The sequence below is a fragment of the Sinohyriopsis cumingii genome, unplaced genomic scaffold (genome assembly GCF_028554795.1).
Source record: "Sinohyriopsis cumingii isolate HCF-2022 unplaced genomic scaffold, ASM2855479v2 utg000881l, whole genome shotgun sequence".
NCBI lineage: Eukaryota > Metazoa > Mollusca > Bivalvia > Unionida > Unionidae > Sinohyriopsis > Sinohyriopsis cumingii.
In genome coordinates, this window is record NW_028315939.1 from 56,406 (window position 1) to 70,707 (window position 14,302).

At 35.0% G+C, this 14,302-nt stretch overlaps 1 protein-coding gene across 1 annotated transcript in view; it reads left to right on the forward strand.

Moving 5' to 3' along the window:
- The first annotated feature begins 311 nt into the window (after positions 1-311).
- The window catches only part of LOC149773120 (uncharacterized), a 62,527-nt gene continuing 48,536 nt past the window's right edge, over positions 312-14,302 (forward strand). Inside the window, exon 1 of the mRNA XM_089946785.1 lies at positions 312-1,021. Coding sequence (XP_089802911.1) covers positions 964-1,021 — 58 coding nt within the window. The 5' untranslated portion in view covers positions 312-963. The remainder of the gene's footprint in view (positions 1,022-14,302) is intronic.

Below are 14,302 nucleotides of genomic sequence, written 5' to 3' on the forward strand. Positions count from 1 at the left end.
GCATGAACGTGGGAAATAATAATCAACCTTTTATTAGATGTAATAATAATAATAATAATAATAATAATAATAATAATAATAATAATAATAAAAATAATAATTTGCTCGATGCACGATTACATGCCTGAAGTGGCACGATAAACATGTGCTTAACTCCCAAAAAGTTCCCACCTCCCCAGTTTGATGAAGATCTCACTGGCTTTACATCAAATCAGTAGCGCCGCCCATAAGTCCGCCCTTTTCCCATACTCCACATTCATAGGTCTCGTTAATTTTTATTTCATTACCAGACGTTAGTTTAGCCGCAAGCTGTATGATAAATATTCTACAGAAAGTCGAGAACCAGCCGATAATCACAAGCCACCTGAGATTGTGTTAATGAATGTTGTGAGACCGACATACGTAATTAGATTATTGTGTCGAAACGCCTTCGTTTCTTGGTACTAAATTTTATTGGTGGCGACAAACCGGGCCTTAACAGCGTAATTTGCACTTTACTATTATACGGATATTCACTGTTCTCGCTTCAGCTGAGGGGTGAACAGGTCATAACTCATGAAACCGAGATATTCCGATTATATTGGTTGGAAAACGACAACGGCTACACAGCATCGAGAATATCTATATAAGAACGCTGTTAAACGAATCAGACAACAATAAAGTACATGTTATTGTGGAATATATATTTTATTTAGCAACTGAAAATCACCCAGCAGCAAAAAGATAACGCCAAAATCGTTTCAAGGATACCATCAGTAGAATCACAACCAACTGAGAAGATAAAGCATTCTGCTATCACATGAGAGAAATGACTTCATTCAGTTTGGATCGTTCCATCAATGGATTATAATTCTTGTGTCTTGTCTCTCTTCTGGATATGATAGTTGTCTTTTTTATCCACAAAGTTGTGTTCAAGTATTCATCGTTAGCTTTGAAATTACATAAATAATTTCCGTTATTATTATGGAGGGATATTTGATCTGCATTTTCTTCAGCGCATATGCCATTTGCCTCGTTCTCGGTAAGTATTTCACAAACAATATTATTTTGTTTTCCTCGTATGTATAAAGAGTTACTTTAATTTCTCTCTTTGTATTAAATGTTGATTCAAGGAAGGCAAACTCTATCGCCATGTATATCATACATGTACACGCACAACGCGTGTAACCTACACACCTTTCATACAGTAAGCACATTTACAATTACCGTCTTGGTTTGGCAGGGGAGAGATGCAGATTTCTCGGATACTGCTATTGTGGAGAAGTTATAGTTGATATGATGATCAATAATTTGGCAGTTTTAACATGTGTGTGGGAGGGGTGGGTGGGTAAATGTACTTCGCGTTTATTTCAATTTAATCAAGGGAAAATGTTAACACAAAAGGAACCTGAAAAGGTTTCTAAATCTGCATATTACACGAGAAAGGGTATCTTAACGAATGTATTAATACCGGATTTCGTCTGACCTTTTCCACCCCGTGTTATGACAACTGTCCACATATTTAAAAAGGGGTGGGGATGACCAGAGGAAACTCGGACTAACTAACAGCTACATATCCTGTGGGTTTCTCGAATGGCAATGTTCCTTGATTCAACAGTTCTGAGCAGTAGTTTTAATAGCAGAGTAATGGTTTTAAATCTACATTGTCTTCTATATTGATAATAGAGATATTTAAAAAATTATTATTATTTCATTGTCTCTCTGTACAGTGTTGAGGTGTATGACTCGTAGTGTGATCGAGTTATAAGAACACAATCACATACCTTGGTGAGTTGTTGAATTATGAAGTGTTATAACGATAATGTATATGTTTGGGATGGCAAAAATAATTGCGTGCATGCGGTCTGTGTGCTATTATTATTGTTGCAACTGTAATTAATAATCAGTCTGACCTGATCTCGACAGGGTCTTATCATGTATGCAGTTATCATTGTCTGTTATGTTTTTTAATACGTATCTTAGGGAACAAGACCAGGTGTGAAACAACAATTGCATTAAATCGACGCTTTGAATAAGCCGGTTAGTTCAAGGCGTGACACTGAGATATCAAACTTAACGTTTAACACCATATAAATTTGCAGAACGACAAATCCTTGAGTTGTGTAAGTAATCAAATTGAGAAGTTTTATGAAATCATGACAAAGGGTGTTGCTTTATACTAATCCAATTAATTAATAATTCTTGGGCATTGAGCACTCCGTTTCAGTCTGAACATATTTGGTTCTCATAAATGTTGATAAATAGGGTCGGTCCACGAGTTCTCACAACTTTAAATAAGCCGTTCTCCTACCATCAATTACAATTGTACACGGATAGCAGCACAAACTTAATATGATAATTAATAACTTGCAAGATAATAGACAAAGCTGGCGTGTATTTAGTACGTATCCTCTTTTCACTATAGAGGAAGATATTACCCCCTCCCAAAAACGTATATAATCTTTTTAAGTGTAAAATGAGCTTGTGTACAATTTCTAGTTAAAGTTCTGAGAGGGGTGGGGTGGGGATAAGGAGCTTACTGGTAAAGCGGAAAAAACAACACTTTTTGGTATATGATATATCCTAAAAGAAATATTACGCCAGCGAATTTATGTTATGGTAAGTGTAAAAGTCCTGTACTATACGCACTGGAACATTGACATTTATGTTCTTTCTGAACTATTGATCCCTGGTGTAACGAGATTCATAAGCCATGTACTCAGAGCCAGTGTATAATAGGACAATAATAAGTCTCTAGCTAATAAGTCGCTCTAGCCATTAAGTCTTTCTAGCCAAAAGGAACTTCAGTTTTTTTTTTTTTTTTTCATGGTTTCATGAATGAAAACAAAATAGTTGACTTCGTTTACACACACAAAGACACCAACACAAAGACACCCTATATATATATATATATATATATATATATATATATATATATATATATATATATATATATATATATATATATATATATATATATATATATATATATATATATATATATATATATATATATATATACGCACGAGTTATGCTTTCATTCTGGATGGCGGTGTTTAAATAAATCAATTGATAAAACAGGTGTTAAGGTGTAGCAGTTTCCTTGTGTTTTTCTTGTAGCAATGGTCGGTTATCACTGACAAAAGTGATTGATTTGACAAAAGGATCAATAAGAAATATTGGTGAAAACCATATTAAGACCCCCATATTAATGGTAATATTACAAGAAAACCATTTTCCTTGAGAATGCTACTTTAAAGACCTTAGTTTATTCGCTCCAGATTCATTAGATATTAAAGTACTTCTTAGTGTTGATATACTTAACATGAATCTTTGGCATGGGTAAAGCGTTTGTTTTGTACCTCTCATGATTCAGGATCGATTTCCTCGTTATGTATATACAAAGACACAAGATGTAGTTCAAAATCAGTGTTATTCTAATTGAAACTCTTTGTAGTAATTTAACTACACTGCAACACGCTATCTCTAAATGTATTCATTTAAGTAAACTTTTTCTTTACGATTACTTGGCTAATCTCCATTGCATAGTAAGGTATGTGCACAATTTCAGGAACGTTTTGAATATTGACAAATACGCGCTCAAGAGGTTCCCGACGCATGGCCATTTTTTTAATATCACCGCTGCTATTTTCTCTACCACAATAAGCAGTCACATATCGTACAGTTACTTGTGTTTAATATTTAACGATTTTGAGTTACAAAAGTTGCAAAGTTTTAATAATGTGATACAAGCCAGAATTGAATCTCACATGCAGTATGTAAACCATATAAGAGAAGTGTGTATCTAAATTACAAGAACAGATGTCAAGACGAATATGACAAATATGTTCCGCATGTATGCGTTGTTGCTATAAATAGCGAGGCTGCTAGGAGTAGAAAAAGAAATATAGCATGGGGAAAATGCGGCAGTAATGTTAAGAGATGAATGTTATGAACATCAATCAATCATCCTCGTAAAATTTCCATGCCCTCATACCTGACAGCTGCTGAAAATACCTTTCTTCGGAAAGAACTTCATTGAATGCATTTCGTCCTTATCATGCCTCTGTCTGCAGTTTATGATTTCCTCGATGTATGAATAGAGGCGCTGAAATATGTCTCCAGGTTGCTAGTGTTTAGTGGCCTTTAAAAAAAAGAGATTCAACTGTTATAACGAGGCTAAGTAGAGGTAATAGGAACCAAAACCTAACGCTACACTTCAACATTCTTGCAAAGTATGAAACTTTCATTTCTAGCAATCATAATAGTCGGGGTTCTTCTTCAGGACGAATATTTTCCGAAATTGGCTTTCTGCCAGGTATTTTGTATAGAATGATTGTGTATAAAATTAATAATCTTTCCCTCAACTTTATAACTTAGTATTAGGTCTGATGATTGTATGAGAACCAATTTTGCAGGAGATAGTCAAACCTTGGAATTTCTCCCATAAAAAACACGTTTCTTAGACAAACATACAAGCCCAGCTTTACTTTGTTATATTTTTCTCAAGGGATGCAAATGCATGCCTTGTTCTTACCTGGTACAACAATTTCTCAACTATTTGTTTTTGTTTTTTTTTTTGGGGGGGGGGATCGGGTTTTCATCTGGCAGACATAAACCTGAAGGCTTGTCCCAGCATTACAGCTAAAACTGAATAGAAAAAGGATGACCAGAAAGATGGACTGGATTAAGGGATTCCTTCTAAATTATCATATAAAGACGTTGACAAATGCACAGGAAAGTGGATTTTCTAGTAAAATTGTCATCTAAGGACGACCAAAGACTGACTGGATAAAAGGTTTTCTATTCAAATTGTAATATAAAGACGATAAAAAAAGATGGACCGGATAAAGGGTTTTCTAGTAAACTGGTCATATCAGAACGACAAACACTGACCGGATAAAAGGGTTTTCTAATAAAATTGTTATCTAAGGACGACCAAAGACTGAGCGGATACAGAGTTTTCTTGTAAATCTGTAATGTAATGAAGACCAGAATGGTGGACATGATAAAGGGTTTGCCTGTACACTTGTGATCTCGAGCTTTAAGATGTGTATCAAGTTTTCTAAACATCCACCATAGTGATGTTAAATCTTCTAAAACTTACATCATACTAATGTTAAATCTTCTAAAACATCCACCATACTAATGTTAAATCTTCTAAAACATCCACCATACTAATGTTAAATCTTCTAAAACTTCCACCATTCTAATGTTAAATCTTGTTCCTAAGCGAATCTCAGTTTGGTACATTTGTAGCTAGTAGTGTGCCGATTTGTGGAAACTGTTGTACCGTATTTCTATTGAAGGCTCAGCTTCAGAAGGAGGTGCAAAACTAAAATGGGTAGCTGTCACGTTACACATGAGCTGTGATTGGTCAGTCAGATAGAACGTTGTCATATATCCATATTAAGCAAGGTGTGAAAGGAACACTTCGCTGGTCAAGTAGTGAATGGAGATAATTCTACTTAACACCCACCCCCCAGCAGCTATTCAACATTGATACTTGATGGATCAGGTGTCAATCATCACCCGTCAATTATTGTGTCAGATTGAAACCTAACTCGAAATGAATATCAGATCACGATAAGGAGCAACTGTGATGAGGGCAACTAAATTCAAACTGAGACTACGTGTAATTTCATTCTCGTTCATACTGCAGTCGTTGTCGTTAATTTATTTATTGTACTTCTCCCCGACAGTCTACACTAAGAAGTATCAAAGCTGAAGGTTAAGCGAGAAAAGCTCTTAGTGCACAAGACATCAGATTAGAGGAAAACGGCATAACAATCTGAATAAGTAAAGCATATGTAATAACTTAATTTAATCATTCACATCATATAGCTCATTATGCATAATAATTTATTTTATATAATGGGAGCAGTTGTGTTTCAGTTTACATGCTAGACTCGTAACCAGGGAGGTGCGGGCTCGAATATTACCTTTTTTGATTTTCCTTTAAAATGCAGTCAATCAATCCATTTGTCTTTTTAAATGATTGGTTTTATGTCTGGTTATGATTTCCCTTGCTTAAATTGAACACATATGTAATCGAATTCAAAACTGAACGGTAGTTTATGAACGACTTTAGTAGCATTTACCTGAACATTATTGATCAAGTTTATATTTTTCAAAAAGAATCGTGAATTGCCAATAATAAACTGTATCTTCGAGTATCTTTAACGACTGCTCGCATATAGTTGATGGTACGAGAAATTTCTGTGTAATTAGAAAACATCAAAGCTTCCGGTATACACTGTAAACTGAGAATCGCAGTTTGGCCCCATTTGGTTGTAAATGCTTTATTGATTCTTTTCAATTATCTACATGGTTATTTTTTTTACCTGAAATAGCATCACAATAAATTATTGTCTACCCTGTGATGCCTTCAAATAAACGATAAATAGCTTTAATGGTCCGTGTTGTTAGTTTATCTATCAATTCCATCAATCTTAATATCAACTGTGATGACCTTATCAACAAAATGAATTAATATTGCCTCGGTTAAAAGCAGGGGGTGAAACATAAAATAAATACTTATCATCCAGCTGATAAACTTCACGAAATATTTAGTTACGTTCAATTTTTCACCTTCTTATGTATCATCCTTTATGCATTTTCTGTCCCTTGTTGTCAAGGATGGGTACCACTACGGCCTAGAGATGCCTTTTTAAAGAATGCAATTCTTGTTACAAATGTATTGAAGATTTATGATTCTTTAATATATCATAGATCGTGTTGATAGGTGACTATTTCTCTATTTTCAAGTAAGTACAGAAGCGGTCGTGACTGATACTATTTTCATGAAATAGCGCTTCAGAAATATGATTGATCGTGGGGAAATGTCTTAAAGGTATTTTGAACGGTTATAGTTTTAGATCAACTATTTACGTCTTGTATCAGTCGACTGGCAGGGAAAAAAGAGGAAACATTTTCAGATATATCTCGCAAACTTTACATCACATACTGACACCTCCAAAAATGAAAGTCCAATTTCTTTGGTCGGGCTATATTACTCGTTTTCTTTGTCATAATGGAATCAAATTCTGACACAAGCAAGTGAATGCGCGTTCAAATTATGTTGTCATACATTTCAGTTGGTTGAAAAGTGATGGCAGCTGAGGAATACCGAAGTCGGTTGAAGGCGGAATAACTTAACAAAATGAAGTTATCTAATCGCTTTCGTCAGCATGATTTTATTCGTTTCGGTAAAGAAATATATTCCGACTATCATGCATTACATTGTAGGACTTGTGATGTAGCAGGTCGAAAATTGCGACAAAAAATTTGCATGACTTGAACTTATAAAATTCATGACGAGAATTTATTCAGAATTTTAAAGATACAAATTATCAACTGTCTCGCAAAATACCTGTAGAACACATAAATATACATGTATATTGATGTGCGTAAAATTGATTTGAGAAATATTCCAACTGAGTTTCATTAGATAAGTCCGTATTGTTTTGTGGTTGTAACATCGATGTACTAAAGATGATATCTATTATTGATTCAAATACGTAATTTTTTACAGGCCCGTCCACTATATGCTAATTTGTCTTAGGGTATCAAACCATACGATTAACATGGAAAATCTACCTAGTCGTTACAGAAGGAATTATGAAATGGGCAATTATAAATTCCTTTATTTTTGATAGGGAATAAAACTAATTATAATGAAGTATTACGGTAAAAATATTCATGTAAAGATGGACAATTAAAAAGTCCTACTTTTGAAAGTCGATAAAAAGTATTATGATGATGATGTTGAAGTAAACATGTTAACGTGAAGATGGAATATAATACTCGGCGTATCCTAAATTATTGTTACAGTACTAGATTTTTGCAATGAAACGAATATTTATTTATTTGTTACGTTTGTTTTCAGTTGTAAGAAAGAGTTTCTAAAAGGGTGAAGACAGGGTTTTCAAAACGTTTCATTACTAACACTGAGGAAAACTATGTCAAAAGTATTTGACTGCAATACGTTTTCTTTTCTTACAAACTAATCAATCAAGCCATTCAACATCCGTGATGTCGTGGGTTCATCTGGAGTAATAGGGAAGGAAAATGGGTTTGGTAGAGTCGTGGTTCAGAGGAAAACACTCAAGTTATAGCATCATCAAAATGAAAATAAACAGCATATCATTAGTTACATTGGGTCTTTTTGATTCTCAAATATCCCGTTTTATTTGGAAAATATGTTCTCTAATGAATGGATGTGGGACAGGTGTTGCGGACATACAATGGGAGGGGGTATCCTTCATTCGCACGCTATATCTTCACCGTGGTATCATGGTGCATCCGAGTGGAAAGTTACGGAGAATTAGACGAAAATTATACGTGCAACAGATGGCTAAATCATAGCTTTCCGGAAACTGAATATACGGCAGACACAGAAAAAAAAAAAGCCAGTATTACTTGAAGCAAGTTCACGCTGTACCTCGTGAATCTACTTTCTTTGCTTTTGGCGGTCGAATTGCTGTTTGCATGGTGAACAACAATTAGACATGAAGTAGGTAGTACGAAAAGCAAAAGTTGAATTCTGAACTTTTGATAACATTTCCATGAGAATGCCAGTTACAGCATCGTTGTTTGAATACTTGTGTAAGAATAAACATTATATAAAAAACAGTATCATGACTTTGTGATAAGTACGTAAAAGTGAAAACGTAGTAGTTGTTGTGGTGTCGTTTAAAGGTACATCAACACAATACTGGCTATATGGTGCAGATTAATGATAAAGCTGCATTAATGCAAACAAGAAGAACTGGACATCTAGGAAGTTAAAGCTTTCCCAAAACAGAGATAAACACTAAATGCTAAGCAATAAGACAAATTTAAACTCGAATCTTGCTCAAATTAAATAACCCTATTTATGAAAGATTTCAATTTGCAACTGTACAAGATAACTCTACTAAGTTGTCACACAACCATTAGGTGTTACTATATATTGTCATATATCCTATACAATTCACCAGTTTTAGGAAAACTACTTAAACACATTTGAAAAATTGTATTGAAAACATTACTTATACTCTGAATTTACTTGACATTATAACAAGGCTATCAAGTAACTATCACATTGATTGGCTCGAAATGTGACCCACCCCACCTTTGATTTGTCAGGAGCGGGTTCGGAAACAAGCCTCACCATACCTCTTATCAATGATATCTCTACGCCAGTTGTCCGCTACACGACTGAGATTAAACGTGTATTAAAGCAGTCTTTTCTTAACAACTAGCCTGAGAAGACGCCATTTTGTACATGAACCAGCACAACCTCTGTTCAAATAATGGCGTTATTAACCAAAGATTAATGTCTCTTTCAGGTGCTTTCCCAGCCATTTTTTGTAATGCCATTGGCCAGACAGCTGCTTATTATTTATTCTTTGTTTGTTGTGTTAATGAGGTCAAAAAAAATTAAATTTTTTTAAATACATTACATTATGGGACGTCGCGATAATAAATATCACCGATTTCATCAGAGTCCTATAGATTCATTTTAGAGTCAATTTCACTCATTAAAAGTCCTCGTACATTTATGAAATCACCTTAATTTAAGAAAACCCGGAATTTTAGGGTGGCCACGGCCACTGTAATGAGAATGTTAATTTTAAAGTGTTAAACTATTGTCTCAAGGTAGTATTTTGTTCTTTATACATTAAAGGCGCCGCATGATCAAGCGGGCATTCATCTGAAACACCTGATGAACTTTATATTGTTTTGACATATGGCAAAATAGCTAAAGTCACTTTTTTTGTTGAAGTTGAGTCCTACTTAAAATGTTTTATAATATTCACGGCATTTTATAATGATTTTGATGAAGGTTTCGCTGAAACTCTCACATCATATACACATGCAGAATATATTGCATTATAATTTTCGCGTTAAGTACATGAAATATTCCCCTACTTACATGTACTGGCAATAAGACCACTGAACCGATTTTCACCATAATCCAGTTGTTACTTACGTCTTGGCAAAGATCTCTTATAATTCAGAATTGTAACCTTATTTTTAAAAAGCTATACTTGTTAATGTTTTTCACAAATGCGTATGTTTACGCGTCCAAAATTTCTCGCAAAAGCTGTTAGTATGACAAATGCACCAACGCGATCGCAGTAATGTAAGCTTCTCAAAAAGGACACGTCAGTACATGGAAAACTGATTATTTGTCTAAAGGGAAAAGATGGGGACCATGCGCTTATTTTGTAATTATTCTGAGCTCTACCGATTTTGAGAAAAGTTTTAATGTGAACAATACATGACAACCAGAACTTTGTCATGATCTGTCTTATGTTCGACGTAATTTTTTGGTTTATAAAAAATTATAATTTTGCACAGCACTGTCTTCTATCCTCTAGTACTAATATCGTGGACGGGGTACTAACATGAACATATACGTGTCAATGGAGCAAGCCGGGTGTGATTCACACGCGGCACTTTCTTCAGCCTAATATCTACAATTTGAACATGTTCCTTGCATATAATGAAATAAATTGTGTAGTCCTATTTTTAATAAAGGAAGTTTCGCAAATCTTTATTGAAATAGTTGTATAATCTCATTTACCTTTCTTATCCTATATTTTCGTTTAGATCGTCTGCCATATTAATTCAAATAATGATTACTTTCGTTCTTAGCCATTTTGTTTGTGTGCCATATAGGGACATTGAGGCCTTATTTGGAAACGTAAAGAAATCGTAGTAAAAATATGGCGTGGTTTGAGTCAGAAATTCTGCGCATTAAGCGCAAATACAGTTTATCAGTAACTTTGAAAATTCACATAGAAGCCACTATTCGCCACTTGATTGATAATAAGATAGCATATAATATCGAAATACGACCTGGCAAGCAATATAAAGAAAAGAGGTCACGGCGAGAGCCTCGTGATATCTGGCATGGTGGACACGGTGAGGTGAGTGTAACCATGCCAATTTATTTTATCATGTAAGGGCTTAATACATTCAAAATAAACCAAACTTCTTTCACAACATGATTATACTTATGTAGTAGTTTTCTACATTATTTGTTTTTCTGACTTTAGTTATGATTTTTTTGCTCCATTACATGATATGGGATCAGTTCGTAGCCCCAACCACAACAAATCATGTTGAGGATACGACATCGTAGCTTGCTATCCCCTTCCTCCAGTCTTTTCAACTCAGCACAGCATACCGTCCAGAAATTTTAGTGCATTTAAAGTTCTAATTTTGACACGGCATATATCTCACTTGGCGCCATGTCTTTTATTTTATTGTTTATTTTATTTGTGTACATTGATTCTTTCTGTATTGTCTACTATTCAAAGAAAATGAGAGCCAAGCAGTTACCCTTCTCGTTCAGGCGAGGTTTGATTATATCACATACAAGGTGTTGACGATCATTTGTCAGCTCTGTCACACACCGTGTCCGTTCTTTTGTTGGGAACTGCGATAGCTCAGTTGTTAGAGTGTCGGGTTCGTCATTCAAAGGTTGCGGTTTCGATATCTGATCAGACCAGTCCGGGCCGGCTGCCTCAGTGTATCCTTGGGAAAGGAACTTACCTGCTTGATAGTAGTTTTCAACCCCAAGGACACGACCCAAATCATGGCCGCGAGTACGTTCTGGACGGTCGCGGAGGTTGGCCAAGATTTTTTGGTAGGGTGGCAGAATTTATGGAAATGTGGAAACTTGGTCGTGAGGCTAAAAAAGCATATTTTTAGGGTCGCAGCCACAAAAGGCTGGGGACTACTGCTGTATGATATAGTAAATAATAAGTTAAAGTGCAGTGAATCATTACAACCAATACAGTTTTTTTGAATCCATTTTACCGATATAGTAGTACATTCGCGATTCCCTTGTATATGCTTAAACACACACACACACACACACACACACACACACTGTAAAATCATTTCTCTACTTCATTCAATATATGAATGAAAATAGAATGTACAATTTTCGTTGTCATGACAATTTGCTAAATTGCACCAAAAGCAAATACTGCGTACTCTATGTAAGGCCTTCAGCTGGTCAGATACAGCTCAAACCTGCTTATTAATTGCCAGCTTTTTTTCCCCTGAAGTTTCTTTTTCCGTGTGTCGGAAGAACAAAACTATACTCTATTTCATGTGGATAACAGTAAAAGGTTATACAACTCGGTCCTGTTCTCAGACCCCCGACAAAATCTATGTTTGATGTACAGCCTCATATGAAATATGTCACTGAAATAAACCATGCTTAACATTAGATGTCCTGAGATATAATTAAATATATTGGTATATTGAGGACTGAGGAGCAAGTAAGTTTTCCTAAACCATGTCAGTCTTTGGTAACAACGCTAGACTTTATTTTCATATTTACAATTTGAGTGAAATGAATGACAAATAAATACAAGTATTATTTCTCGATAAAGTCACCAACAAATGATATTCTGCCCATTTTACCTGGAGGATGGACAACCGGGCTATGCGACCACCAAAATTGACCATTTCGGACAAGGCACACAAAGGCAAAATCAACTTATAAATTACAAATATAGATACTAAGAGAAAGCCTGATTTGCGTTCCGTTTAAGTATGCATGTTTTGTAACAATATCTTGAGATTCAATGAATGTATTTCAACTCTTTTAAACACGATATAAACTCAACGGTAAATTTGTCAGCATGCCACAAATTTGGCTGCTGACTGATGACGTCATTCGGGATCAATCGATACACAGTACTTGACGAGTAACAGGACAAATAAGCTCAAAGTTAGTTTTGGACACGAATGTGAAAATTCCGTTTGATTATATCACCTGTAAATAAAATCTAAAGATATTCGTCCTGTCTATGTGCTTTAACGAACTGTGTATATTCATCGATGTTTGTTGTTGTTGATTTAAAAAAAAAAATTTATTGAGTACAATATTATGGATAGTAATATGAACAAACCTAGTTGTTTCGTGAAAGCAGACGACAAAAGTTGTCACCCACTGAAACTTTAAAAACAAAATTTGCATAAATGATATGATGAAAAAATGGAAGCAATATTTTACTTTTTTTGCCTTTCCATATCTTTTCAATTTACTTGGACATCTGGTCACCTGTCTATATATCTATATGTCTATCTATATTTGTCTTTCTTTCATTGTGAAGTCCGCTGAGCGGTTTTCTAACACGTTGAAATATTTGTTTACCCCCAATTGCCAGTTATTGGTGTTTTTAAGAAATCTTGAGATACTAGCGTATTAACATCAAACACACGACGATGTCACAAAAGGGATAATGGTTGCATTTATACAAAGTAATTAAAACGCACGTATGTTTTAGAGCATATATACCATTCTTCTTGTGACAGATTGTTACATAACTCATACAAATCGAAGTAAATGTGACGTTAAATAATATGTCCAAACTCACGTAATTCTTTTGGGGGTAGAGTGGTCTTATTTAGGTTCACAGAAACCACGGAAAGATACCGTATCAGACTCACTTATACGGCGAGTTCCAACTGCAAACTGTACAGACCTGGGTCTGTGCAGTTTGTTAGGAGTAATCAGTAGAACAAACAACATCGACCCATATCTGCAGGTGCATTTTGCTACGGAAAATAAGGAGTTTTTGTTGTTTATTTTTTGTTGTTTGCAGTTTGACTCAACCTATAAGCGAATATGTACGGTAGATACCTTTAACCAAAGACTTCTACGATAGGTCGCGTAGAGAAGGGTAGAGACAATCCATTTCATACATCACACTGCTTATGCTGGTGCATACTGCATCATTAATCAACTTTCAATGACAGCCTTTGAGAAAGAAGTAAATTACGATCGGTTTTTGTAAAATGTTTATCAATCTTACATCGAGGACAGCGAAAGAATGTAACACTTTTTTAATAAGTGAGCTGATTGCGAGAGCTTATCCCGTTTAAGGTCCGGTGATGTTGTGAGACCATTTATTGAACGAGAAAGACCATTCTGTAGAAGGCTTGAAAAATACTCCTTAAGTCCACCGGTCGTAATATAGGCCTATTGAAGTACAATAATATCTTCTTTGGATCATACCCGAAACTAAAGTAGAACCATGTCCCGGATCACGATACGAAACTAATAAAAGATGTCATATTGTATTGTATGCAGTTGTTACCCTCACAATTAGCATTCCAACCACATTCCATCCAGCGCTGTGTAAAACAATGCATCAACACATTTTGTATAAAAGAGAAAGACTGTTTAATGAAGTTGAAGACTAGTAAAAATAACATACTGAAATGACAATTCAGACTCGACTCAGTGGATATGCTCTTAACAAACGTCAAAAACACAATAGCATCGGTTACTAATGAGTTTTGTGGTGAA